This window comes from Phoca vitulina, unplaced genomic scaffold (genome assembly GCF_004348235.1).
Source record: "Phoca vitulina isolate PV1807 unplaced genomic scaffold, GSC_HSeal_1.0 scaffold55, whole genome shotgun sequence".
NCBI lineage: Eukaryota > Metazoa > Chordata > Mammalia > Carnivora > Phocidae > Phoca > Phoca vitulina.
The window spans coordinates 10,977,202-11,004,983 of NW_022589758.1; the positions used below are offsets into that span (position 1 = coordinate 10,977,202).

General features: G+C 38.6%; 1 protein-coding gene across 1 annotated transcript in view; it reads left to right on the plus strand.

Annotated features, from left to right (window-relative positions):
* Nucleotides 1–13,904, plus strand: part of LOC116622864 (elongation factor 1-beta-like) — a 36,458-nt gene extending 22,554 nt beyond the window's left edge. The window contains 4 exon segments of the mRNA XM_032389596.1: nucleotides 326–389; nucleotides 7,626–7,700; nucleotides 13,156–13,408; nucleotides 13,410–13,904. Of these exon segments, the coding sequence (XP_032245487.1) occupies nucleotides 326–389; nucleotides 7,626–7,700; nucleotides 13,156–13,408; nucleotides 13,410–13,904 (887 nt within the window).
* Nucleotides 13,905–27,782: the final 13,878 nt, after the last annotated feature.

A 27,782-nucleotide genomic window follows, 5' to 3' on the forward strand; every position in this document is an offset into this window, starting at 1 on the left:
CTCGGACCTAGGCTAAAAATATTTTTTAGTAATTTTAACATTTTCCTGATTAGTAAAGTAATACTTATTCGTTGTAGAAAATCTGGAACATACCAAAAGCTCACAAAAAAAGAACTAAGTTGCCCATAATCCCATCCCTCAGAAAGAACTACTATTTAACAGTTTATTTAAGTGACTCGCAAACCTGGCTACGTCTAGGGAGCTTTGAAAAAACTTGGGGCTCCAATCCTGGATATTCTGATTCTAGTCTTTCTCCATGCTTTGATACTCTTATTAATCTGCTCCAATCCCTGAACAATATTTTCTGAGCCTTTTCCTGTGCCAGGAGTTGGCAAACCACAGCTGCTGGCCAAATCCAACCTGCCACCTGTTTCGGTACAGCCTGCCAGGTAAGAATGGGTTTTACGTTTTTAAATGGTTGGAAAAAAAATCAAAAGAGGAATAGTCTATGTCACATGGAAATTATATGAAATTCCAATCACAGTACTCTTAAATACACTTCTGTCAGACTGCAGCCATGCCCTTTCCTTTACAAATTGTCTGTGGCTGCTTTCGCATTACCACGCCAGAGTCAAGTAGTTGTGACAGAGACTCTAGCCCCATAAAGAAAAAAGTTTGCAGACCTCCGTCTTATGCCTTTAGGTGCTTCTACAGTTCTTTCCTGGACTTCACAGCCTTCTGTCCCCTCCTGTTGGTCAGTTAAGCTATTTTTAATTTTTGGCTATTATAAATGATTCGTTGAAAAATATCCTAATTGACTAACCCATGCGTATGTATGTGATTATTTCTCTAAGCACATTTTCTAGAGGAAGTCACTTTTTTTTTTTTACATTGCAATATCGGTTTATTGGTTTCTGGAGTAGAATTCAGTGATTCATCACTTACATACAACACTACGTGCTCATCACAACAAGTGCCCTCCTTAATGCCCATCACCCATCTAGCCCATCCCCTACCCACCTCCCTCCATCAACCCTCAATTTGTTTTCTATTGTTAAGAGTCTCTTATGGCTTGTTTCCCTCTCTCCTTTTTTTCCTTTCCCCCTTCCCCTATTCTCATCTGTTTGGTTTCTTAAATTCCATGCATGAGTGAGATCATATGGTCTTTGTCTCTCTCTAGCTGACTTATTTCACTTAGCCTAATACACTCTAGCTCCATCCACGTCATTGCAAATGGCAAGATTTCATTCTTTTTGATGGCTGAGTAATATTCCATTGTATATAGATATACCATATCTGCTTTCTGCATTCATCAGTCCATGGACATCTGAGCTCTCTCCAATTTGGCTAATGTTGATAATGCTGCTATAAACATTGGGGTGCATATATTCAAATCTGTATTTTTGTATCCTTTGGGTAAATACCTAGTAGTGCAATTGCTGGAACATAGGGTAGCTCTATTTTTAACATTTTGAGGAACCTCCATACTGTTTTCCAGAGTGGTTACACCAGTGTGCATTCCCACCAACAGTGCAGGAGAGTTCCCCTTTCTCCACATCGAGAAGAAATCACTTTTTGAAGCATTGGTTCCTATAGCCAAATGAGTATCCTCAAAGTTTATACCAACTTTTACTCCAAATCAGAAATGTGTATGAATGCCTCTTTCCCCACCCAGTTTGCTATCTCTGGGGCTTTGCATTTTTGTCTCAGCCACCCTGACAAGTTCTTGTAACTTGCACTCCTTTGCTAGCTAATGAAGCTGAATATTATTTCCATGTGCTTATTGGCTGTTGGTGTTTAGTTTGTAAATTGCCTCTTTTTTCTCTTTTGCCCGTTCTCTATTCTGGCCTTTATTATTTTCTTGCCATCTGGTAACAATTTTTTTTTCTTTTTAACTTAAGGGTAACAACTTTTGCTGATAGGTAAGCTGCTCATGTTTCCCCTGAGAGTACATTTTTCCCTGCTAATTTTTTAAATACATGGACATTTAAAAATGGGACACTTAAAAAAAAACATTTCCTACTTTGGGGGTCCTTCTTGATTTATTGTTTGTTCATTGTGGGTGGACATACACCAAGGGAACATGTGACGAGAGGTACAAGGGCCCTGAAGGCCACGAGGATGTCATGTGGATGGAACTTTGTAAGAAACCGCCAAACTGTCTTTCCAAGTGGCTCTACCATGTTGCATTCCCCCCCCGCAGTGAATGAGGGTTCCTGTTGCGCCACATCCTTGTCAGTAGAAGGCGCTGTAGGGATAGTATAAGGCATAGCAGAGGAAGGGGTTTCTCTTGCTGGTTTGGGGTGTTTTACCTTTTGCTCTCATGACATGGCTGCCGATGGTGTATGTGAGACCCGGTGGTACTCACCATCCAAGGAGTTTCTGCAGTACCCTGGTGGGTGGATTCTCACTCATCATTGTGGACCACTGGCTGTGGACCAGCTCTGCCTAGGGTGCTCCAGTGATCTTCCCTGCCATCCAGTGAGCTACAGTCATGCCCTTTCCAGTGGTATCAAAATCTCAATCTTGGATGGGGGTGGGGTCTCTTTCAAGTTTGTTCCTTCCTTGGATTATCTCCCTTAGTCCTAGAAGGAGTCGCTGTTCCCTGCATTTACTATTCCTGTACTCTTAGAGTTCTCTTTTACCCTATTAGTAGTAACCACCTTCTACTAGTTAATTGTTTATACTGAATTTTCCCTATTCAGATGCCTGGTTTGGTTTCTGTCTCCTGACTGGAAGGACACAGTTTCTTTTAAATTTTTGGTTAATTTAAACCCTCAGGTAGGTTTTTTTTCTCCCAACTGAACTGCTAGGATTGGGTTTGAGGGGCGGGGGTATAGAACATAAGAAAGGGCACCTGGCCGTGTTGGCAGACACCGTGGTGTCTGGCTCTGTCAGGGGCTCAGGTGTCTTGGCTGGCTAGGTGAGTGTGATGTGAGCAGGACTAACTGGCACATGGAGTGAATGGGACCCAGCATTCTTGAGAACCCTTCCGTCAAGATTCTATTCTAGAGACGTGGCTGGGAGAGGAGGTTGGTTACACTGTGTGAGATGTGGTGGGCTCGAAATCAGAAGGAGGAAGAGTCTTCTTGATGACGATCCAAAAGAAAATGGAACAGATGAGAGAGTCCAGATGGGGTCAGGGCCTCTGGTTAAATCCTGAGCAGCACCCAGAGCAGCTCTGATATTCCATCTGCTCTGGCATGCAAGCAACTGGTTGCCTTGTTGGTTGCCATGGAAAGAGAAGCTCCACAGCCCGGAAGGATTTTATCCTTGTGATCAGCAGACAAGGTGCAGATATATTTATATGATATTGTTTAAGCCTTATAATAAGATACAACATTTTAGGGAATGGCTTACATGAACTGTACATATTGCTTAATAGAAATAATGTGCACTATGAGTTTGTTTTCCTTGGTGTGTACACTGTCGTCCCCGGGGAGGTGACTGAGCAAAGCGTTAGGTTGCGCTGCCTCGCTCCTGCTGGCAGGGACACAGGTGCAGAACTGTGGGCATGATGAATCCAACGCCCGTTGCATCACTGCTGCCTGGGCTCAGCTCGAATTGCTGTCCTTGGAGGAAATAGGATTCATTCGTTTTCTTTCAGGTAACATGCAAACACATGGCAGCAGGGAGAAATAGGCAAAGCCCAACCTTTCCTTCTCTGAGGAGCTCTGGCAAGAGATGAGCCAATGAGCCTTTGGACATGCTGCCTTTGTCAGTAGATGTTTGAGAAGATGGTATCCCTGTGGCAGTATGCTCTGCGGATAGCTGATCAATGTTTTGCTCTCTCCCAGAGCTATTGAGAAATAATATCGATTTGTGAGAGAATCTGAAAACACTACATATGCTCCCAGAAGATATAATGAAATACTCAAACAGCTTTTTTAAAGGATTCAGATAAAGATGAAATGCATGAAAATCACTTTCCAGGCTTTTGTGATGAGTTATCTAGGGTGGGGAGTCAGGAGCTTTTCCTCTCATTTCTGTTTTCCTTTTGGCTTTGCTGCGCTAGTACTGCTTGACAGTAAGTATGGGGGCCCGGGCGCTATGCCGGAGTGCTGCATTTGGGAAAGAGAAAGGCTCTCCTACAAAAAGTCATCTTCCCAGGGTTCTGGAGATGGATGGGGACTAGGTGCAAGCTTACCCCAAGTTCCAGCTTCATGTTGCCCAAACTAGACTGGTCTTGGAGATTTTGACTGGAATCCTGTGCTAGGACCCGGGAATCTGTATTTGTGACAAGTACCCAAGTTGCCGACTTGATACTGTCAGCTTGCAAAACATCATTCTTGTGGATCGACTCAAAAGTGAAGTTTATTTTTAAATGTACTTAGACTTCCTGCTTGTCCAGCCAGATTTAGGTTGGCATGACTCACCTACATAAATATATTTTTCAAGGCTTGGGAACACCGCTCTCAGCATTTGGGAGAACACATTAAAAACAAGAACAAGAACAACAGCAACAAACCCGCTCGCTGTATTGAATTGAGCAGCTGAAAGGCAAACACCTGGCCTTTTCTTCCCAATGATGCTGCTTGGGCTGGTAGACTTTGGGATGGAACGTATTCACATTAAAAATTGTCCTTCTTGCTCCTTCCTGAACTATACTTCTTTTTTCCCTTTAAAACATAACATTTATTGCCTTTTTCTAATTACAAAAATAACTCATGCTCAGTGTCAAAAATTCCAAAGAAAAAAAAAACAGAACAAAAATCTGTAATTTCATCTCCCAGCGATAACCTTGCTATATGTTTTCTGAAGACACAGTGATGTGTGCTTCTTGAGGCTTGTAATTACAATACAACAGGACCACTTTGTGAGAAACAGTAATTGTAAGTTAAAACGGGAATGCTAAAGGTAACCTATACAAGCTAGAATTTCATTCCTGCTACATTTTCACATCTTCAGAAATGCTGATCTATCAATCTGTCCTTAGAATTTTAAGAGAATCCATATTTTTAGAATTTATAAATACTGTCTTTTCTAAAGTTGTCATACTGCAGATAGATTTTTTTCTCTAAAGAGTTTAGATATCTATCATTCATTCTTTCATCATATGATTGTTGAACATCTATTATGGAGATGCAGCACTTAACAAGACTGGTAAAGTCCCTGCCTCCAGTGAGCTTATTTTCCGGGGTAGGGGCAAGAAATGATAAATAAGCAATTAACAAAACATTTTCAGATTCTTTGTGTTGAGTGGTCAAGGAAAGTCAATGTCTTCACTCTGACATCAGAGTTGACACCTAAAAGATGAAAAGGAGCCCAGCCTTGGGAAAAGGAGAGGGTCTGTTCCCCCACAACCTCAACAAAATGTGTTACAAAGTGGTTTTGGTTTGATTTGGTTTGGTTAATCTGCTAGGTGAGAACTGGTGTAGATTTAATTTGCTTTTCCATCAGTTTGGGTGAAGTTAAATATCTTATTGTATATTTAAGGGCTATTTTGTGGGGGTTTTTAGGGAACCATCTCTTAATCTTTTGCTCATTTTTTTTGAACAAAAGAATTTTGTCCATATAGTTTTTGATCTCTTTTTCCCTCAAAAAACATTTTTTTTCACTTTAAACAATAAAGCTTTATTTCTCATTCACACTACTTGTCTATCAAGGGTTGGAGTTCTATTCCATATTGTCTTCATTCATTCTAGGATTCAGACTGATTGAGAAACTTCCCTGAAATATTGCTTGTTTTTAAATAATTTTTTTATTGTGGTAAGAACATTTACATGAGATATATACCCTCTTAACAAATTTTCAAGTATACAGTATAGTGTTGTTAACTATGGGCATGATGTTGTACAGCAGATTTCTAGAACTTACTCATCTTGCATGACTGAAACTTTATACCGGTTGAACAGCAATGCCCATTTCCTCCAACCCCCAGCTCCTGGCAACTACCATTCTTTTTTTATTATATATGTACTTTTTAAAAAAATTAACATATAATGTATTATTGGTTTCAGAGGTACAGGTCTGTGATTCATCAGTCTTATATAATACCCAGTGCTCATTACATCACATGTCCTCTTTAATGTCCATCACCCAGTTACCCCATCCCTCCACCCCCCTCCCCTCTAGCAACCCTCAGTTTGTTTCCTATGATCAAGACTCTCTTATGGTTTGTCTCCGTCTCTGGTTTTGTCTTGTTTTATTTTTTCTTCTCTTCCCAGATGGTCCTCTGTTTTGTTTCTTAAATTCCACACACAAGTGAGATCATATGATAATTATCTTTCTCTGATTGATTTATTTCGCTCAGCATAATATCCTCTAGTTCGATCCATGTTGTTGCAAATGGCAAGATTTCATTTTTTGATGGCTGCGTAACGTTCCATTGTATATATGTACTACATCTTCTTTATCCATTCATCTGTTGATGGCAACTACCATTCTAGTCTCTGCTTTTATGAGTTCAGCTTGCTTAGATTCCACATAGAAGTGGGATCATACAGTATTTGTCTTTCTGTATCTGGCTTGTTTCACTTAGCATGATGTTCTTCAGGTTCACTCATGTTGCAGCAAATGGCAGGATTTCCTTCTTCTATTTTTCTTTCTTTCTTTCTTTCTTTCTTTTTTTTTTTTTAGAGGCGGGATACGGCCAGAGGGAGAATCTTAAGCAGGCTCCATGCCCAGAGATCATGACCTGAGCCGATAACAAGAGTCGGCTGCTCAACCGACTGAGCCACCCAGGTGCTCCAGGATTTCTTTCTTTTTAAAGGCTGAATAATATAACATTTGTGAGTGTGTGTGTGTGTGTGTGTGTGTGTATGTGTGTATTACATTTTATTTATCCCTCCATCTATGACAGACACTTAGGTTGTTTCTATATTTTGGCTACTGTGAACAGTGCTGCAATGAACACGATAATGCAGATCTCTCTTTGATAATGATTTTATTTCCTTTGGATATATTTCCAGAAGTGAGATTGCTGGATCATATACTGGTTTTGTTTTTAACTTTTTGAGGAACCTACATACTGTTTTACATACTGGCTGTCCCAAATTACATTCCTGTCCACAGTGCACAGGGGTTCCCTTTTCTCCACATCTTTGCTAACACTTATTATTTCTTAGCTTTTTATAACAGCCATTTTAACAGATGTGATATGACACACTTTCATGGTTTTGATTTGCATTTCCCTGGTGACTAGTGATGTTAACTACCTTTTCACATATGTGTTGATCATTTGTATATCTTCTTTGGAGAGGTATCTATTTAAGTCCTTTGCTCATTTTTAATTGGACTCTTTGATTTTTTGCTATTGAATTACAGGAGCTCCTTATATATTTTGGATATTCACTGTTATCAGATAATGTGATTTGCATATGTTTTTGCTGTTCCATTGGTTGCCTTTTCACTCTATTGATTGTTTCCTTTGATGTGAAGACGGGTTTTTTGTTTTTGTTTTTGTTTTTTTAGCTTGATGTCGTCTCACTTGACTATTTTTGCTTTTGTTGCTTGTGCTTTGGGTGTTATGTCAAAGAAATCGTTGCCCAGATCAATATCATGAAGCTTTTGTCCTATGTTTCTTCTAGGAGTCTTAGTTTCAGGTCTTATGTTTTAAGTATTTCATCCATTTTGAGTTGATTTTTGTATATGGTGTAAGATAAGAGTCTTTGAGACTATTTAATTCAGTCTTAGGGCCTTTGTTGTCCTCTTTTCTCCACTGCAGTTTTTCTGGTTCACCCTAGGTTTCCACAAATGTTTGAGGAAGGAGCTTGGAAGATAGCTCTACTGGAAATTGGTGTTTATTTTTCCACTTACAGGTAATTTGATGGGTTTTTTTGTTCTTTTTTGTCTTCTAGTTATGATGATATCATGCAGCTTTTGTGGTTTTATGTTTCTTGTTGATCTGTACAGTTTTTTGGAGGGTATGCAAAAAAATATTCTTATTTAGGTTGTAATTGTTACCTTACTGAATTGCCATTCTTTTAAATCAGAAACTTCAGCTCATGTCAGAAATGCTGTTGTTCTCATAGAAAAGCTCCTTCCAATATTAATGCTTTAACTTTTTCCTACCCTAGTCAGAGCAGTAACTGATAGAAAGAGGAGTAGAAAATAGGGACCTAAGGCCAATACAAAAGCTATTACAGTTTCTCAGAAATGCATTAATTTGTCAAAAATGAGTAATAGTAGTAAGTTTTTCCTATAATGGGATTAGCATTTTCTAGCAGGACTTTTAATAATACCAATTTTTTATATACTTTCAAAGAGCTTTGATATCACTTGAATTATTTACTTATGATTTAAGAATTAGCTCTTAAAAATAGGCCTTCTGGCTATCACTTAGTGCAACGACAAAGCATGTAATCCAGGCAATGTCACTCTATTCTTACAGGCTTGTTTGCAGCCCCTATAAATATTGGCCAGAAATGATTTACCTTGCCTTATTACCACTGTGACTTTAACATATACTTTAAATGAGAAAAGTAATTGCCTGAACTATATAATGTCTCAGGGGAAGTGACTTCATATGACCAGTATTATTTGGGAGTTTGAAAATAATCGGAGGTATTGGCATCCTAGTTCTTTGAAGTTATACTTCACTGTCCTTAAAAACAGTATGTTTGGTGACATTACTCTGATAATTTTGCTTATCGGAATATTATTAAATAGACTGCCTTTGTAAAGGATTAATGTGCTAAGATTATACCCTTGATGTGATAAACTTGAACTTAAAAAAAATCTTACCTATTTTTTTAGTAAAAGGCAAAAAATTTGTTGAGTCAGAATAGCAGCCAGAGTATCATCCTAACCATTTTTAACTGAATAGTTCAGTAGTGTTAAGTGTATTCACATTGTTGTGAAAAGATCTCCAGAAATTTTTCATCTTTCACATCTGAAACTCTGTACCCACTACATTGCTTCCCCCCCTTCTCTTAGCCCTTGGTATCTATCATTCTACTTTATATTTCTATGAATTTGACTACTTTAAATACCTCATGTAAGTAGAATCATACAGTATATGTCTTTTCGTGGTTGTCTTATTTCACTTAGCATAATGTAAGAACTTATAATTTTAAGAAAGGCTTTTATGTTATCTAGTCTTATAAACTATGGGGCAGAGTAGATGACCATGCCAAATTGATTAATAATGTGAGGGTAAGCCCATAAATTGTACACTAACAGTTTAATTCTGATTAAGATTGGATGGACCAAAAATTATTTCCAATTTACTGACTTTTGTGTCTATCTTACAAAGTAGAGATACCTCAGCATAATTAATATTAAAGGTCAATGAATGGATGGGAGAGCTACATTCTAAACTTATCTGGAAGAAGTAATGGAGTGTTATGAAAGGAAATGAATCATTTTTAAGTCAAATACTTTAAAATAGTATATATATTTATGTACTATATATTTATATATACAGCTATTCGATGAGAGATTATTTGCTTCTGGGAATTCTGACATTTTGCAGATATGCTTGACTCAAATTTTTCTGATTTTTTATTTATGCATTAGTCATAGATTTTTTGGACCCACTTAGGTTATAGCAAAGTTCCTTCTATAGAACCCTTTGGGATTAATTTGAATTTATTAATCCCTTTTCCAAATGTGTTTGAGGAATAGTGATGTCAGTTTGTTATTGAGTGATTTACATATAATAGATATTCTTATAATGGAAGCCAGACTTAAACTTTGAAATAGTTACATAACTTGGAGAAATGGAAATGGGAAATATAATGTATATCTAAAACAAATGGATTTAGTGGTTTCACAAACCTTGTCATGAGGAGATTCAACACCTGAGATCTTTTTTTAAAAATTTTATTTATTTATTTATTTATTTTAATTTAAACTTTTTTTTGAAATTATGTTATGTTAATCACCATACATTACATCATTAGTTTTTGATGTAGTGTTTCATGATTCATTGTTTGCATATAACATCCAGTGCTCCATGCAGTACATGCCCTCTTTAATACCCATCACCAGGATAACCCATCCCCCCACCCCCCTCCCCTCTAGAACTCTCAGTTTGTTTCTCAGAGTCCATAGTCTCTCATGGTTCGTCTCCCCCTCCACTTCCCCCACCCCATTCTTCCCTTACTGCTATCTTCTTTTTTTTAATTTTATTTTTTAAGATTTTATTTATTTATTTGAGAGCAAGAGAGAGATTGGGGGAACGTGCAGAGGGGGAGAGAGAGGGAGAAAATCTCAAGCAGACTCCGTGCTGAGCATGAAGCCAGATGTGGGGCTCAATCTCATGACCCTGAGATCATGACCCGAGCTGAAACCAAGAGTCAGTTACTTAACTGACTGAGCCATCCAGGTGCCCCAACACCTGAGATCTTTTAAAAATACCTGCTTAGTATCTTTCGTTTAAAAAGAAAGGTGTGATTGACTTATTTCACTTAGCATAATACCCTCTAGTTCCATCCACGTTGTTGCAAATGGCAAGATTTCGGGTTTTTTGATGGCTGCATAATATTCCATGGTGTATGTGTGTGTGTATATATATATATATATGTATATATATATATACACCACATCTTCTTTATCCATTCATCTGTTGATGGACATCTTGGCTCTTTCCATAGTTTGGCTATTGTGGACATTGCTGCTATAAACATTGGGGTGCACGTACCCCTTCAGATCACTACATTTGTATCTTTGGGGTAAATACCCAATAGTGCAATTGCTGGGTCATACGGTAGCTCTATTTTCAACTTCTTGAGGAACCTCCATACCGTTTTCCAGAGTGGTTGCACCAGCTTGCATTCCCACCAACAGTGTGGGAGGGTTCCCCTTTCTCTGCATCCTCGCCAACATCTGTCGTTTCCTGACTTGTTAATTTTAGCCATTCTGACTGGTGTGAGGTGGTATCTCATTGATGTTTTGATTTGGATTTCCCTGATGCCGAGCGATGTTGAGCACTTTTTCATGTGTCTGTTGGCCACTTGGATGTCTTCTTTGGAAAAGTGTCTGTTCATGTCTTCTGCCCATTTCTTGATTGGATTATTTGTTCTTTGGGTGTTGAGTTTGATGAGTTCTTTATAGATTTTGGATACTAGCCCTTTATCTGATATGTCATTTGCAAGTATCTTCTCCCATTCTGTCGATTGTCTTTTGGTTTTGTTGACTGTTTCCTTTGCTGTGCAAACTGAGGGTTGCTAGAGTGGTTGGGGGTGGGAGGGATGGGGTAGCTGGGTGATGGACATTGGGGAAGGTATGTGCTATGGTGAGCGCTGTAAATTGTGTAAGACTGATGAATCACCGACCTGTACCTCTGAAACAAATAATACATTATATGTTTAAAAAAAAAAAAGTAGTAGGAAGGGAAAAATGAAGAGGGGGAGATCAGAGGGGGAGATAAATGATGAGAGACTATGGACTCTGAGAAATAAACTGAGGGTTCTAGAGGGGAGGGGGTTGGGGGATGGGTTAGCCTGGTGATGGGTATTAAAGAAGGCACATATTGAATGGAGCACTGGGTGTTATATGCAAACAATGAATCATGGAACACTACATCAAAAACTAATGATGTATTGCAAGGTAATTAACGTAACAAAATAAAATAAAAAAATTAAAAAAATAAAAAGAAAGGTGTGGGGGCACCTGGGTAGCTCACTCAGTTAAGGCTAAGCATCCAATTCTTGATTTTGGCTCAGGTCATGATCTCAGGGTAGTGAGATCAAGCCCCTTGTCGAGCTCCACACTGGGCATGGAGCCTGTTTAAGATTCTCTCTCTTCTTCTCCCGCTGCCCCTCCCCCCTCTAAAAAAGAAAATTAAAAAAATAAAAAGGTGTGGGGAAGGAGGAGAATAACAAATTGGAGAACTATTATTTTTTTTCTTGGTCAGTTAGAAAGGGAAATATGTGATTTCTCAGATAAAAAGGATATTATTTTTTCAGAAATCTAGGAGTATCAGTCACTTGTAAGCTAAATAAAAACTCCCATTGATTTCATGTATGTACAGAGTAGCAAGATTGGACAAAAGTTTTCTCTTCCTATGTAATTTTTAGTCACTACTATTATTTAAATGTGCTTATATATTTCCAGGGCACCTGGGTGGCTCAGTCATTAAGCATCTGCCTTCGGCTCAGGTCATGATCCCGGGGTCCTGGGATCGAGCCCCGCATCGGGCTCCCTGCTCTGCGGGAAGCCTGCTTCTCCCTCTCCCACTCCCCCTGCTTGTGTTCCTGCTCTCGCTATCTCTCTCTCTGTCAAATAAATAAATAAAATCTTAAAAAAAATAAATAAAAAATAAATGTGCTTATATATTTTCAATGAATGGTTTTAAGTAACCAATTTTATAAATACTGATCATGCATTCAGTTGTACTTCAGAATAGATAATTTGAGAATTTTAAGCTGAAACTGTATGTGGGAATAATATTAAAGAAAAATAAATGGGAGCTACTTTAAAAACATTTAAATGACAGCTTAATGTCTTCAAAGAAATAAAGGCAAGATTGATAATCTCAGGAACAAATTAGAATCTCTAGAAAAGAACCAAATGGAAATATTAGAAATGAAAAATACAGTGATTGATATTGATAATTCAGTGGATGAGTTTTCTAGCAGATTAGATACTGTTAAATAAAGAATTAGTTAACTGGAACATAGGTCAGAAGAAAATATCCGTACTGAAACATGAAGAGACAAAGGAATAGAAAATGCATAAATGAGCATAAGAAACAGAGATTCAATAGAAATTTCTTACATACACGTAATTGGAGTCCCAGAAGGAGAGAAGATACATAATGGTGCAGAAATAGCATTTGAAGAGATATTGAGAACTATAAAAAAATTGATGAAAGACAATCCATGTACTCAAGAAGCACTAAAAAACCCAATAAAGATAAATATAAAGAAAACCACCCTGAGGTGCATCATAGCAGACTTTGCAAAGACCAAAACCAGTGAGGAAAAGTCGAAAACATGCAAAGAAAAGAGTTATAGGATTTTCAAAAACAGCAATAATAATACTGACAACTAATTTGTCAAACAAAAAAGTAAGCCAGAATATAATGGAATGGTATCTTTAAAGTGCAGAAAGACATTAACTGCAAATCCAGGATCCTATATTAAGTGAAAATGTCCTTCAAAAATGTAGATACAATAAGAACATGTTCAGAAAAGCAAATACCAAGAGAATATGACACCAGCAGACCCACACAGAAGGAAGTATTAAATGGTCTTCTTTGAGTGAATGGAAAATAACCCCGGAAGGAAGGTTTAAAATGCAGTAAGAAGCCTCTTTTCTTCTTCTTAGCGCTAGGTGCCGACTACCTCTGCTCCTCTTTTCCTTTGCTGCCGCCCGGTTCCTGGGATCAGCCGACGCCATAGGTTTTGGAGACCTGAAAAGCCCCTCTGGCCTCCAGGTGCTCAATGACTACCTAGCGGACAAGAGCTACATCGAGGGGTATGTGCCGTCACAAGCAGATGTGGCAGTATTTGAAGCAGTCTCCGGCCCCCCACCTGCCGACTTGTATCATGCCCTCCGTTGGTATAATCACATCAAGTCTTAGTGAAAAGGAAAAGGCCAGCCTTCCAGGAGTGAAGAAAGCTTTGGGCAAGTATGGCCCTGCTAATGTGGAAGACACCACAGGAAGTGGAGCTACAGATAGTGAAGATGATGATGACATTGATCTCTTTGGATCTGATGATGAGGAGGAAAGTGAAGAAGTGAAGAGGCTAAGAGAGGAATGCCTTGCACAGTATGAGTCAAAGAAAGCCAAAAAACCTGCACTTGTTGCCAAGTCTTCCATATTACTAGATGTGAAACCTTGGGACGATGAGACAGATAGGGCAAAACTAGAGGAGTGTGACCGAAGCATTCAGGCAGACAGCTTGGTCTGGGGCTCTTCTAAACTAGTTGCAGGGGGATATGGAATTAAAAAACTTCAAATACAGTGTATAGTGGAAGATGATAAAGTTGGAACAGATATGCTGGAGGAGCAGATCACTGCTTTTGAGGAGTATGTGCAGTCCATGGACGTGGCTGCTTTTAATAAGATCTAAAATCTACATCATAGATCATTGCCCTTAAATAAAAGCTTAAAAGACAAAAAAAAATGCAGTAAGAAATTAAGAGCAGTGGAAAAGATAAATATGTGGAAAAATCTAAATGAATATTAGATGTATAAAACCATAATAATAATGTATTATGAGGCTTAAAACATATGTGGTGTTAAAATGTACAATAGAGCTTAAGTTGGTAGTAGAATAAATGGAATAAAGTATCCCATGGTTTTCTCATTGTCTGAGGAGTGGCAAAATACATAAATTTATGTTAAATTTAGCAAGTTAAGAAAACATGTTATAAGTATAGGCTAACTACTAAAGCAATGTCAAAGAATGAACAACTACCAAACTAACAGAGGAGTAAAGTAACAGAAAAAAATCTCATTCTATTCAAACAAAAGCAAGAAAAAAGGAAAAAAAAAAGGAATTCAGACATAGTGGGACAAATACAAATCAAATAATGTAATGGTATATCTACACCCAAATATATCCACACCTGCCTTAAATTTAAAGGGCTAAACTCTCCAATTAAAGTAAAACATTCTCAGACTAGAAAAAAGAACAGAACTCAGCTATCCAATGTTTACAAGAGATACACCTAAAATATAAAGATACAGAAAGCTTGAAAGTTAAAAGATGAAAAAAAACACCATGAAAATACTAATGCCCCTTTTTGCACATGCACACACAAAAGCTAGTGTAACTATAATAATACCAGAGAAAGTAGAATTTAAGGGGAAAAAGTGTTACTAGGCAATGTAGAAGGATATTGTATAATGATAAAAGTCCAATTATAGAGGAAGATTAAAAATATCTAAATCTGTGTTCACCTAATAATGTATGTTTAAAATACATAAAGCCAAAATTGACAGGATAACAAGGAGAACTAGATAAATCCACAATAATGATGGGAGAATTTGTTTTAATTTTTTTTTTATTAAGACGATGTTTTTAGGGCACCTGGGTGGCTAAGTTGGTTAAGCATCTGCCTTCGGCTCAGGTCATGATCCCAGGGTCCTGGGATCGAGTTCTACATTGGTCTCCCTGCTCAGCAGGAATTCTACTTCTCCCTCTCCCTCTGCCCCTCCCCCCCTCTCGTGCACTCTCTCTCTCTCTCTCAAATAAAGAAAGAAAGAAAATCTTTTAAAAAAAGACTATGGGGCGCCTGGGTGGCTCAGTTGGTTAAGCAACTGCCTTCGGCTCAGGTCATGATCCTGGAGTCCCAGGATCGAGTCCCGCATCGGGCTCCCTGCTCAGCAGGGAGTCTGCTTCTCCCTCTGACCCTCCTCCCTCTCATGCTCTCTGTCTCTCATTCTCTCTCTCTCAAATAAATAAATAAAATCTTTAAAAAAAAAATAAAAAAAGACTATGTTTTTTGAGCAGTTTCAGGTTCACAGCAAAATTGAGAGGAAGGTAAAGAGATTTCCCATATATCCCCTGCTCCCACACATGCATAATCTCCCCACTTATCACCATCCTCCATCAGAATGATGCACTTGTTACAACTGATGAACCTACATTGACAGATCATAATCACCTAAAGTCTATAGTTGACATTATTTTTTACTCTTGTTGTTGTATATCTTGTGGGTTTGTAAAATATATAATGACATGTATCCATCATTATGGTATTTTCAGGACCCCCAAATCCTTTGTGCTCTGCCTGTTCATCATTCTACCCCTAATCTCTGGAAACCACTGATCTTTTTACTGTCTCCATAGTTTTTCCTTTTCCAGAATATCATGTAGTTTGGATCATACAATATGTAGCCTTTCAGATTGGCTTCTTTCACTTAGTAATATGCATTTAAGTTTCCTTTGTGTTTTTTCATGGCTTGCTAGCTCACTTCTTTTTAGCATTGAATAATATTCTGTTCTCTGTATGTACCACGGTTTATCTATCCTTTTGCTTACTGAAGGACATTTTGGTTGCTTCCAAGTTTTGGCAGTTATGAATAAAGCTGCTATAAACATCTGTGTGCAGGTTTCTGTGTGGACATAGTTTTTATTTCTTCTAGGTAAATACCAAGGGATGTAATTGCTGGATTGTATGGTAAGAATATGTGTAATTTTTAAAGAAACTGCTAAACTGTCTTCCAAAGTGGCAGTACCATTTTGCATTCCCACCGGTAGTCAATGAGAGTTCCTTTTGCTCCACATCCTCATTAGTATTTGGTGTTGTTAGTATTCTGGATTTTGGCCATTCTAACATGTGTGTGATGGTATCTCATTGTTTTAATTTGAATTTCCCTGATGACATATGCTGTGGAGCATCTTTTCATAGCTTATTTGCTATCTGTATAGCTTCTCTGGTGAGGAGTCTCCTAAGATCTTTGGCCCATATTTTAATTGGGTTATTTTCATTTTGTTGAGTCTTAAGAGTTCTTTGTATATTTTGATAACAGTCTTTTATCAGACGTGTCTTTTACAAATATTTTTTTCCTAGTCTGTGGCTTGTCTTCTCAGTCTCTAGACATTGTCTTTTGGAGAGCAGAAGTTTCAAATTTTAAGGAAGTCTTGCTTATCTGTGATTTCTCATGGATCATGTCTTTGGTGTATTTAAAAGGCATTAGCAAATTCAAGGCCATCTAGGTTTTTCCCTGCATTATTTTCTAGGAGTTTTGTAGTTTTCCATTCTACATTTAGGTCTATGATCCATTTTGAGTTAATTTTTTGTGAAGGGTGAAAGGGTTAATTTTTTGTGAAGGGTGAAACTGTCTAGATTTTTTTTACATGTGTATCTCCAGTTGTTCCAGTAACATTTACTGAATTCTATTGTATCGCTTTGGTTCTTTTGTCAAAGATCAGTTAACTATACTGATGGTGATCCACTTCAGTCCTCTCTATTCTGTGTCATCTATTTGTTTATTCCTTGGCCAGTACCATAATGTTTCAATTACTGCAGCTTTATCATAAGTCTTGAAGTTGGGAAGTGTTTGTCCTCCAAGTTTGTTCTTTTTCAATATTGTATTGGCTATTCTGAGTCTTTTGCCTCTTCATGCAAACTTCATTTATTTAAAATATTTTATTTATTTATTTGACACAGAGAGAGAGAGCACAAGCAGGGGGAGCAGAAGTTTTTATGTTTATTCTTTCAAGTTTTCTATATAGACAATCATGTCATCTTGGAACAATGACAGTTTTATGTCCTCGTCCCAATCTGTGTGCCTTTTTTTGCCTTACTTTATTAGCAAGAACTTCCAGTACAGTGTTGAAAAGGAGTGGTGAGAGGGGACATCCTTGCCTTGTACCTGATCTTAGAAAGCTTTGTGTTTCTCACCATTAAGTATGATGTCAAGTGCAGGTTTTTTATAGATGATCTTTATCAAGTTCCTTTCTATTCCTGTTTACTGAGAGGTTTTTTTTTTTATTATCATGAATTGGTGTCAGATTCTGTCGAATGCTTTTTCTGTATCTACTGATATGATCATATGATTTTTCTTTTTTGGTGTGTTGATATGATGGATTACATTAATTGATTTTCAAAAAATGATTTCTTCAAATCAAACAAATATGTATTTTAGTATGTCCAAGTTTGGCTTAAAGTGGAAAAATACAGTTTTCCCTTCCCATGATTTCTAAGGAGAAGTCCCAAATAATGAAATATATCCTAAAACTACTCAGAGACTTAAGCTACTTTTCCCTGGGTATATTCCACTTAAACCCCTGTTAAAAAGCTGATAGGTATTACACGGTTAGGATAATTGTAGCACTTTATCAAATTGGCAGATGCTCAATAATCATTTTTGTCCCCATTAGGCAACAATAGATACAAAATAAAAGGATACCTGTTGATGTCCTTACAGCTGTGTCTGAATTGGAAGGCACTAGCACTCATCATTCTAGACGGTGGGTGAACCAAAGGAGCTCTGACATTTTTCATGATGATAGTTGCATATAAATACTTGGATCCTCCTGGAGACTCCTACTGCCCAGCCAAGTGATTCTGTTTAGGTGATTCCTTCTCCTGCTGTATTTGTAAGCTCCAGGTTATTTTTTATTAAAGATTTTATTTATTTATTTATTTGACAGATAGAGACACAGCGAGAGAGGGAACACAAGGAGGGGGAGTGGGAGAGGGAGAAGCAGGCTCCTCACGGAGCAGGGACCCTGATGCGGGGCTCGATCCCAGGACTCTGGGATCATGACCCGAGCCGAAGGCAGACGCTTAACGACTGAGCCACTCAGGCGCCCCGCTCCAGATTATTTGTAAAGCTGTGGTACAAAGATTAAAATTCAAGAATTACAAGACCCTCCGGTATTCTGCAGTTGTGAGACAAGGCATAAGAAGGAAGTGTTTTTAAACTTGGGAATGTATTATTTCAGCTTTAGTACATGTTGATGCACAATATGTTAAGTGGCTTTTTCAGGCCAATAGTTAATTATCCAGTGACCCAGTTATGAAAAATCCATTCATGAGGAAATAGTAAGAATCCTTACCATTATGAGGTTTGTTTTTCAACTTTACATAGATCTGTATACCCACATACTGGAGGTAATAAAGAGGAATTATTCCATTTCATTTTTATTAGATTTTACTGCATGGCATATACCTATAAAGAAATAAGATGTTTAAAAATATTCTGTATCTTAGATATTTAAATAAATTCATTGTTCAAAAGTATCACCCTGGGAGAAGGTACTTATTACGTGGATGTTACCATTGCTCAAACATTTTTGAAAATCATTCCTGGAACTTCCTTGAAGCTAGTTTATGTGTCATGCAAGAAACTAGCGAAAGAATATACTGATATCCCTTATCAAACTCAAGCACAGTTTTCTAATCTTATTTTTTTTTAGTGTTTTGATTTCTGAACCATGTGTATGTATCAACTATTTTTTTTTTTTTTTACAGTTTTCTAATCTTTAGAAGCAAAAACAAAGTCACTGGAAACAATCTTGTATTTTAAGCATAATAAGTTTAAGTTGAAAGTAGTAAAATCATATTAGGTTAAAAGTTTCTGTTTTGAACTGGTTTCTGGAGATGTCTATGTAAAATAGTGAAAGATTTGAATTGTTGCCATTAAAAATGACAACTGAGAATATTGATGTATTCTGGACATGGGACAGAAACAGCAATCTAATATATGTCTTCGTTTAATGAAGAATCAGTTTTTGTCTTGACTAATATATAATTGCCTTGTGTGTTAGTGAATACTCAGAGGTTTCTGGAATTAATTAATTTTAAGAAGTTAAGAATTCACTTAAATTGATACCATAAATTTGCTTAGTAAGGCTCTCTTTTTATAATCAGTACCAAGTGATACTTGAACTTAGCTCCTGCCCAAATGATTAAAAATATGGAATGTAGGCTAGATGATATTAATTATTCTAGTTGTAAATTCTTGTCTTAGTTTGAAGATTCTCCCATGTATTTACTTCCTACTATGTATCTACATGTTTTATATATATGTGTATAAAACCATATAACCATATACAACTATATATAATATATAGTTATATATAAAAGTTGCAGTTATATATAAGTTATATATCTGGAACCATGTTCCCATATCATTATGTGTGTGTGTGTGTGTGTACAAAACTATATAGAACCATGAATGTAAATTACATATATAGAACTGTACAACCATATAGCTATATATGTATGTATATATGCATATATGTATGTATATATGTATATATAGTTATATGGTTGTATATATCATATATATAGTTATAATATGCACATAGAGGGGCGCCTGGGTGGCTCAGTGGGTTAAGCAGCTGCCTTCAGCTTAGGTCATGATCCTGGGGTCCTGGGATTGAGCCCCGCATTGGGCTCCTTGCTCAGCGGGGAGCCTGCTTCTCCCTCTCCCTCTGCTGCTCCCCCTGCTTGTGCTCCCTCGCTCTTTCTCTCTGTCAAATAAAAAAAATTAAAAAATAATAATATGCACATAGATGTGTGTGTGTGTGTGTGTGTATATATATATATACATATACATATACATATATATAGTTCTTGGCATGTGCCAAAACTACAAAATGGTGGTCTTTAGTCCAGATTTGCTTTTGTTTGTTCTGCAGAATGTTGGCTTACATAGTATTTTAAGTTTGAATTATTTAAAAATCTCGTGCATTTTTGGTGCAAATGCAAACTGGTGTAGCCACTATGGAAAACAGTATGGAGGTTTCTCAAAAAGTTAAAAATAGAACTACCTTATGATCCAGCAATTGCAATACTGGATATTTACCCAAAGAATACAAGAACACGAATTCAAAGAGTTACATGCATTTCTATGTTTATAGCAGCATTATTTTCAATAACCAAGATATAAAAGCCACCCAAGTGTCCATTGATAGATGAATGGATAAAGAAGATGTGGTATATATGTACAATGGAATACTATTCAGCCATAAACAAGAATGAAATCTTGTCATCTGCAATGACAAATTTGCTATAGAGTATAATGCTAAGTGAAATAAGTCAGTTAGAGAAAGACAAAAACCATATGATTTCATTCATATGTGGAATTTAAGAAACAAAACAAGCAAAGGGAAAAGAGAGAGAGAGAAATCAAGAAACAGACTCTTAATTATAGAGAACAAACTGCTGGTTACCAGAGGGGAGGTGAGGGGGGTGATGGGTGAAAGAGGGGATGGGGATTAAGGAGGGCACTTGTCATGATGAGCACAGGGAGATGTTTGGAAGTGCTGAATTACTTTACTGTATACCTGAAACTAATATAGCATTGTATGTTGACTAACTGGAATTAAAATAAAAACTTAAAAAATAAATAAAAATAAAAATCAGATTTTACAATCTAGTTTTCTGGCTTCTCTAAATCTGTCAGAAGATCTGGCATTACTCTCCTCCTGACAACAGCCAGTCAGGTAGTTTGGCCCATGTGCCCTGCCATTCAGCACAGTCCCCATCACTTCCTATACCTTCCTGACACACAGGCCTAAGGTCACTTGTCGTTTATCCTCTAATACCAGATCTGAGTTTGAAATCCTTGAATCAGTTCTACTAAGGATTTTTATTTTGCCCTTAAGGTCAGTGGGGAGGGTTGTAAGCAGGGGAGTGACCTGGTGTGGGGTCATGGAAATTTGACTGGCTTATTTGGGGGAGATTATTCAGCTCCTGTGAGGAAAAGTATTTGTTTGCACATGGTTGCTTCTTTCAAGCAAGATATGATGGCTGCTTGCTTTCTGGTAGGTTTGTGATTCTCCCCCTTCACTTTTTGACCAGAAAGAAGCCACACTGCCTCCGATTGCTCTTAACCAGCTTGTTTTGTGTATTTGTCTACCGAGTGTGATCTTCCTGTCTGCTGGGGCTGTACTACATTGTAGGAAACTGGGATGTTGGACCCCTATGGCTATGTAAGCACCAGAGCTTAGTTCAGGAAGCCCCTTGGATTGCCAGCAGGTATGAAGTGAATGATACTGTTCACAATGCCTTCCTCACTGTTCTCCTGCATGGCCAAGCATCCCAGCTTTTTAGACCCAGCCATTAAACATTAAGGTGACAGAAATAAAATTAATATGACAGAATGACAGTGTTGCTTTTGCTAGAACTAAATGATGCAAATGCCCTTAATTAGATTCAATTCCATATGCCTAGAGAGTAAACTCTTCTTCTAAAAAGATAGAATACTAATGTCTTGCATTGATGAAGAGCCTTTCATCTGGCAGTTTTCCCACATGGTTTATTAACCAATATGGCACAGTAAAAGCAAAGCAGAGAGAACTTCAGCCACAAATGGAATGTAACAACTGCTTAATGGTCTATAAGAAAACAGTCGGGCAGGAACTATAAAAAGCTATTTAAAACATCATTAATATGTATCCCAAATAGAAAGTATTATTTTATACATGAAAGTTAAATTTTGAGAAAAGTAAGTTTTTGGAGAGGGAGAGCTACTGTTTTAAGTCCTGAAGCCAGAACAAGAAGTAGTCTTCCAATGTGCAAGATATTGTTGTACTTGACCTACAAGGGTGATTTGAGTGGGGGAGGAGAAGAAGAACGAGAGAAGGAAGGACTAAGACATTCTGTACCTCCACATGCCAGTCCTCACCGTGGTATTGCTGGATAGATTATTAGTGGCACCATAGAGATGAGAAAACGGAAGCTCAGAGAAAGTGAGGAATTTACCCAAGATAACCTTTACTTAGTGAAGCTAGGATTGAAATTAGATCCATTTGATTTTGAGCTCATATTTTTTCCTACTTGCCAGACTACTTTTCACTGCAGCTGTTATGCTCAGGCATAGACGCTCTGTCTTCTATGTAACAGATCTTTTGTCTCCCTCCTCAAAAATTTAGATGAAATGTTCTAGAAGCATATGGAGGAGCTGGTCTTGTGACACCTCCATATGCTTCCTTAGGCAACGCTGGCTTGTGCCCCCCAGATAGTGCACATATGCTTTCTGGCTGCTCCTCGCTGCGGGGTTAAGTTCCTTGACTTTCCAAGGGCGCTTCTCCTAAGTTGTTTGAGTGTTTGGGAATGTGCCTTGATGTCTGCGAGCGTGGCTTCCAGTTCCAAAGTTGTTCTTGTCATTCTTGAAGAGTCTCTAGGGTCCTAATGCAAAAATGTTTCCTACCTCCATATCCCACAGGCACAGAGGTTCTTGCCTCCTGCCTACGGCTTGTCTACCATGAGCAATATTAAGTTAGTAAATTCTTCTTGCCTCCTCACACTTTCCCAGAACGTCTGTTCTTAAGTCATTTCCTTTTATTCTTATAAGGCAACCAGCAAGCTTATTCTTCTTTCCTTGCAGTCTCCCCTCCTTCCTCCAATGTTGACAGTTGTGTTATAGCTGCATTGCTACAGCATATAATAATGACATGCTACCCTTACCCCTGAGAAAAGAAGAAAAATATAAAAAACCTGATATTTTCACATATCAAATTGCAGGCTCTCCTTTTCTCCTCCCCCTGTTTACGGAAGATAAGTTTGCTTGTACTTCTACAAGGAATTCGTGAGCGTTGGGCCAGGATAGCTTTCCGAGCTGCAAAGCTCTTGGGCTCCCTCTTCTCATGTTACTTTGATACATTAAAAAACATGGTCTCTCAGTGTAGCTATCTGTCCACCTATTTGCGAAAATTGCCTCTATTGGCTTCCCATCCCACCCTCCCGCTAGATCTGGACTGTCTCTTTTATCTCCCATTCCAAAGTTCTTGCCCTGGGGGATAGCCTCAGCATGGAACTCTTTCTCAGAAGCCTGTGGGATCAGGCTGCCCAGCCACCGAGCCCTCCGTGTGGTGCTCTTGCACTCACCTCACGTGTGCAAGTGTGTGTCTGAGAAGCCCTGTCTTGTTCCTGTTGTTTTTCTCAGACTATCCCACTGAGCCCTCCGTTCCCAGGAGGGACTCCTCTTCTTCATGGTGATGACTTGCTGGCAATTTCTAGGTTCCCTGGCTCTGAGACCACCGGAAATCCCTTTGTCTTTCCTACTTTGTGCAGAGCGGCCATTACCACATTCCTCTTGCATTCAGTTTGTATTCTGGGTTCATGCGGATTCATTTGAATTAATTTTTTTCTTATGCTACCCTACGTGATTTTTTTTAAGATTTTATTTATTTATTTGAGAGAGAGAGGGTGAGAGAGAGCATGAGAGGGGAGAGGATCAGAGGGAGAAGCAGACTCCCCACTGAGCAGGGAGCCCGATGTGGGACTCGATCCTGAGACTCCAGGATCATGACCTGAGCTGAAAATAGTCGCTTAACCAACTGAGCCACCCAGGCGCCCCTACTTGATTTTTCTGTTTTCAAGAGGAGGATAGGGAGATTATAAGTCTATGCTGTCTCCACCAGTGTCTTGCCAAAGGACAGCAACCTCTTAGCCAGTCTCCTTGCTTCTGCTCAGCCTCCTCCCCTAAGTCTATTCTCGACCTAGAATGAGCCTGTAAGTTAGACTGTGTTTGCGGAAGACTTTTTGGTGGCTTCCCATTGTATTCAGAAAAAGCCAAGTTCCTTAGCAGGATCACTGAGGCCCTCCATGATCTGACACGTCATTTCTTCCCTCATCTCCTTTCCCTCTTGTTCTCTCTGCCTCTTCACTCTTCCACCAAAACTCAGACCTGCTTCAGACTTGGGGACTTGGAATTTGCTGTTCCCTCTGTCTTCAATGATCTAAGGTACGCACTTGGTCCACTTGCTCACTCGTTTCTTGTTTTTTTCTCAAATGTCACCTTTTCTGAGACCTTCTGTGCCCTTCTTATCTAAAATGGTACACTCCAGGACATCTGCTAACCCCTTCTCTGTTTACTTTTTCTCCGAACACTCACTAACCTGCTACATATTTTATGATTTTCTTTATTTTCTGTCTTCCCACTAGACAAGGATCGGTGTCTATTTGGTTCATTGCTGTGTTTCCAGCCCTTAGAACAATACCTGATGCAGAGTAGGTTCACATTAAAGATTAGCCGGATGCAGTAACTAGGACAGGAAAATAGGTAAATTGTGCTAGAACAGTTCAGGTTGAAGAGTGGTTATATCTGGCTCGGCATGGGAGGCAGGGACGAGGCAAGTGCTGACTTTGAACTAGTTCTCAAGCAATGAGTCAGATTTAAGCAGGTTTGTCTGCTGCTGTGATTTCACAGAGGTCTGCATTTATTTTAGACAGATGTGTGACATGTTAAAGAGGTAGAAATGACAGGGTGGTAAGGCAGATGAAGTTGTTAAAGTGATGCCAGGTTTGAGTGTGAATGATTTGGAAGGTGACGGCTCTACATGTGTTGAAGGCAGATGTTAAGTTTAGATTGGGCTTTGAACCTTTCAGGGCTCTTGACTGCAAGAAACATAAACCAGGTCAGGCCATCATAAGAGAAAAGGAAATTTGCTGGGAGAATTGGGGCTTATGGAGCTGATAGGAAGTGTCTTAGTGCTGTATCAAAAATACCTCAAACTGGGGGCTTATAAACAGCAAACATGTATTTCTTACACTTCCGGAGGCTGGGAAGTCCAAAATCATGGCGTTGGCGGATTTGGTGTTGGCTGAGCCCGCTTCCTCATTGATGACCATCTTCTCCCCTATAACTTTACATAGCAGAAGGGGCAAGCGAGCTCCCTGTCATCTCTTTTACAAGGGCACTAATCCCAGTCTGATCAACTCCCAAAGGCCCCACGTCCTCACCCCATTGCCTTGGGGGTTAAGATTTCAACATCTGAATTTCGAGGGGGATACAGACATTCAGACGGTATCAGGAGGTTTGCAGAATCAAGAGCTGACCAACAGGAACTGCTGTAAAGGTCTTTTAGCAGGAGCAACCTACTACAACTCCCCCTGAACTGAATATCGCCCCTCAGTATTGCCCAATATAGTCATCCTTTTACCTGCTAGTGGAGATTTGAGTTGTTTCCAGATTTTTGTTTTATTACAAAGTGCTGTTATGTGCACTTTTATGTATATATATGTGCATGCCCCATAACAGCACTTTGTAATAAAAAACATATATATATGGGTGATGGACATTGGGGAGGGTATGTGCTATGGTGAGCTCTGTGAATGGTGTAAGACCGATGAATCACAGACCTGTACCCCTGAAACAAATAATACATTATATGTTAAAAAAAACATATATATGTTTTCTGGTACAGATGCACAAGCTTCTCCGTGGGGTGAAATTGCCAAACCATCTGACATGTACTCAACTCTATGAGGTAATACCAAATTGTTTTCCAAAGTGATTATACCAATTTACACCCCCACAAAATTGTATAAATGTTCATTTGCTCTATATCCTCACCTACACTTCATGTTTTTAAGATTTTTATTTTAACATTTGCACATGATAGAACTCCCTCTTGTCAAATACTACAGTGCTATGGTTTTTGACAGCTGTGTCCAGCCATGTATCCACCACTGCAATCAGGACACAGAGCAGTTCCATCATCCCAATTTATATTCCCTCAGCTGCCCCTTTTTAGCCAGTCCTTTCTCCATCTCCAGGCTCTGGCAGTCATTGATCTGTTCTCCATCCCTGTCATTTTGCCTTTCCCAGAAACGTCATATAAATGGAATAATACAATATGAAGCTTCATGTGTCTGGTTTCTTTTACTCAGCAAAGTGCATTCGAGAATCCTCCATGTCACTGCATTGGTCAGAGCTTCATTCTGTTTTTTGTTGTTGAGTAGCGTTCCATTGTATAGATGTACCACAGTTGGTTTACCCATTCCCCAGTTGAGGGTCATTTGGGTTTTTTCTGGTTTTAGTGATTATGGATAAACCTGCTGTTCACAGTTGCATACAGAGATTAGTGTGAACACAGTTCCCCTTCTCAGGTAAATACCTGAAAGTGGGATTGCTGGGTTATAGGTTAACTATGTTTAACTTTACAAGAAACTCTTGACCTGTTTTGCAGAGTAGATGTGTGCTACACATACAGTAACAAGAGGTCCAGTTGCTCTGCATCCTTGTCTACACTTAGTGTTTCCATTTTTAAAAGTCATTTTAATGGGTGTGTGGTGGTACCTCACTGTGGTTTTTTTTTTAATTTAAATTTAATTAATTAACAATAATGTATTATTAGATTCAGAGGTAGAGTTCAGTGATTCATCAGTCTTATATAACACCCAGTGCTCATTACATCATGTGCCCTTCTTAATGTCCATCAGTTACCCCATCCCCCACCTCCTCCCCTCAAGCAACCCTCGGTTTGTTTCCTGAGATTAAGAGTCTCTTATGGTTTGTCTTCCTCCCTGATTTTCTCTTGTTTTATTTTTCCCTCCCTCCCCCATGCTCCTCTGTTTTGTTTCTTAAATTCCACATATGAGTGAGATCATACGATAATTGTCTTTCTCTGATTGACTTATTTTGCTTAGCGTAATACCCTCTAGTTCCATCCATGTCGTTGCAAATGGCAAGATTTCATATTTTTTGATGGCTGTATAATATTCCATTGTATGTTTGCATTTCTATGATGACAGGTAATGCCGAGCATCTTGTCATGTGCTTATTTGCCATTTCTATTTCTTCTTATGCCAAGAGTTCTTAAATATGAACCATAAAAGAACAAATGTGGTAAACTGGAGTTTCTAAAAATTAGTCAAGTTTAGGTAGATATGAGAGGTGTATGATTGAGTGAGGAAATTTAGATTCTATTATCTGTATCAATTACACATTTTGGTGGCATCACATGTCACCAGAAGGAACATATCCTTCTCCTGGAGGATGGCAAACTGTTAGAGACTGAGGAAGCAGTTAAGGGAAAGGAAAGGTAGGTAGAACTGAGGGATATAACAGGTTGAAGCTCGGGAAGGCAGTCGCAGAGCTGGAATCAGTGAGCTGGAGCCGAGTTTCAAGTGATTCCGGTGCCTGTGAGGTGGCCACGCTGGGGAGTGATGATAAGGATGCTTAAGGCTTAGAAGACCTGGGGCTCTAAGGCCGGAGGGTAAGAAGGTGAATGAATAGGAAGATGGAGGAAGCAAAGACACGGGCAGAGAATGAAATGGGCAGATTCTGAAGCCGGTGTTGGAACCACTGAGGAAGGTAGGTGTGTCTGCCATATGCAGAGGTGAACCCCAGATAATCTAGTGTATGTCCCCTGCCTAACCCATTCTTGTCTTCTTCCTCAAATGTTCTCTTTTTGTTTAGAAATATATTTTCATGGAATCAGTAACATTTGATGCAACCCTAGGAATCATTCATCCTTTTCTCATTTTGGGCAGTATTCTATAGGATGGGAATTTAAATCCCTCCTAACACTGACTGTAGGGAACATACAAAAAAACCCCTGAATATTGATGTCCAGATAGAGCAGAGTCATCGTGTTGTAGTCAGACATCTGCCATATCAGAGAAGCTTGACACTGCTTTGCTCCCATTCTTACTGCCTTAGGCTGCCATGTTTCCTCTTTTTCTTTTTTTTTTTTAAAGATTTTATTTATTTATTTGAGAGAGAGAATGAGAGACAGAGAGCATGAGAGGGAAGA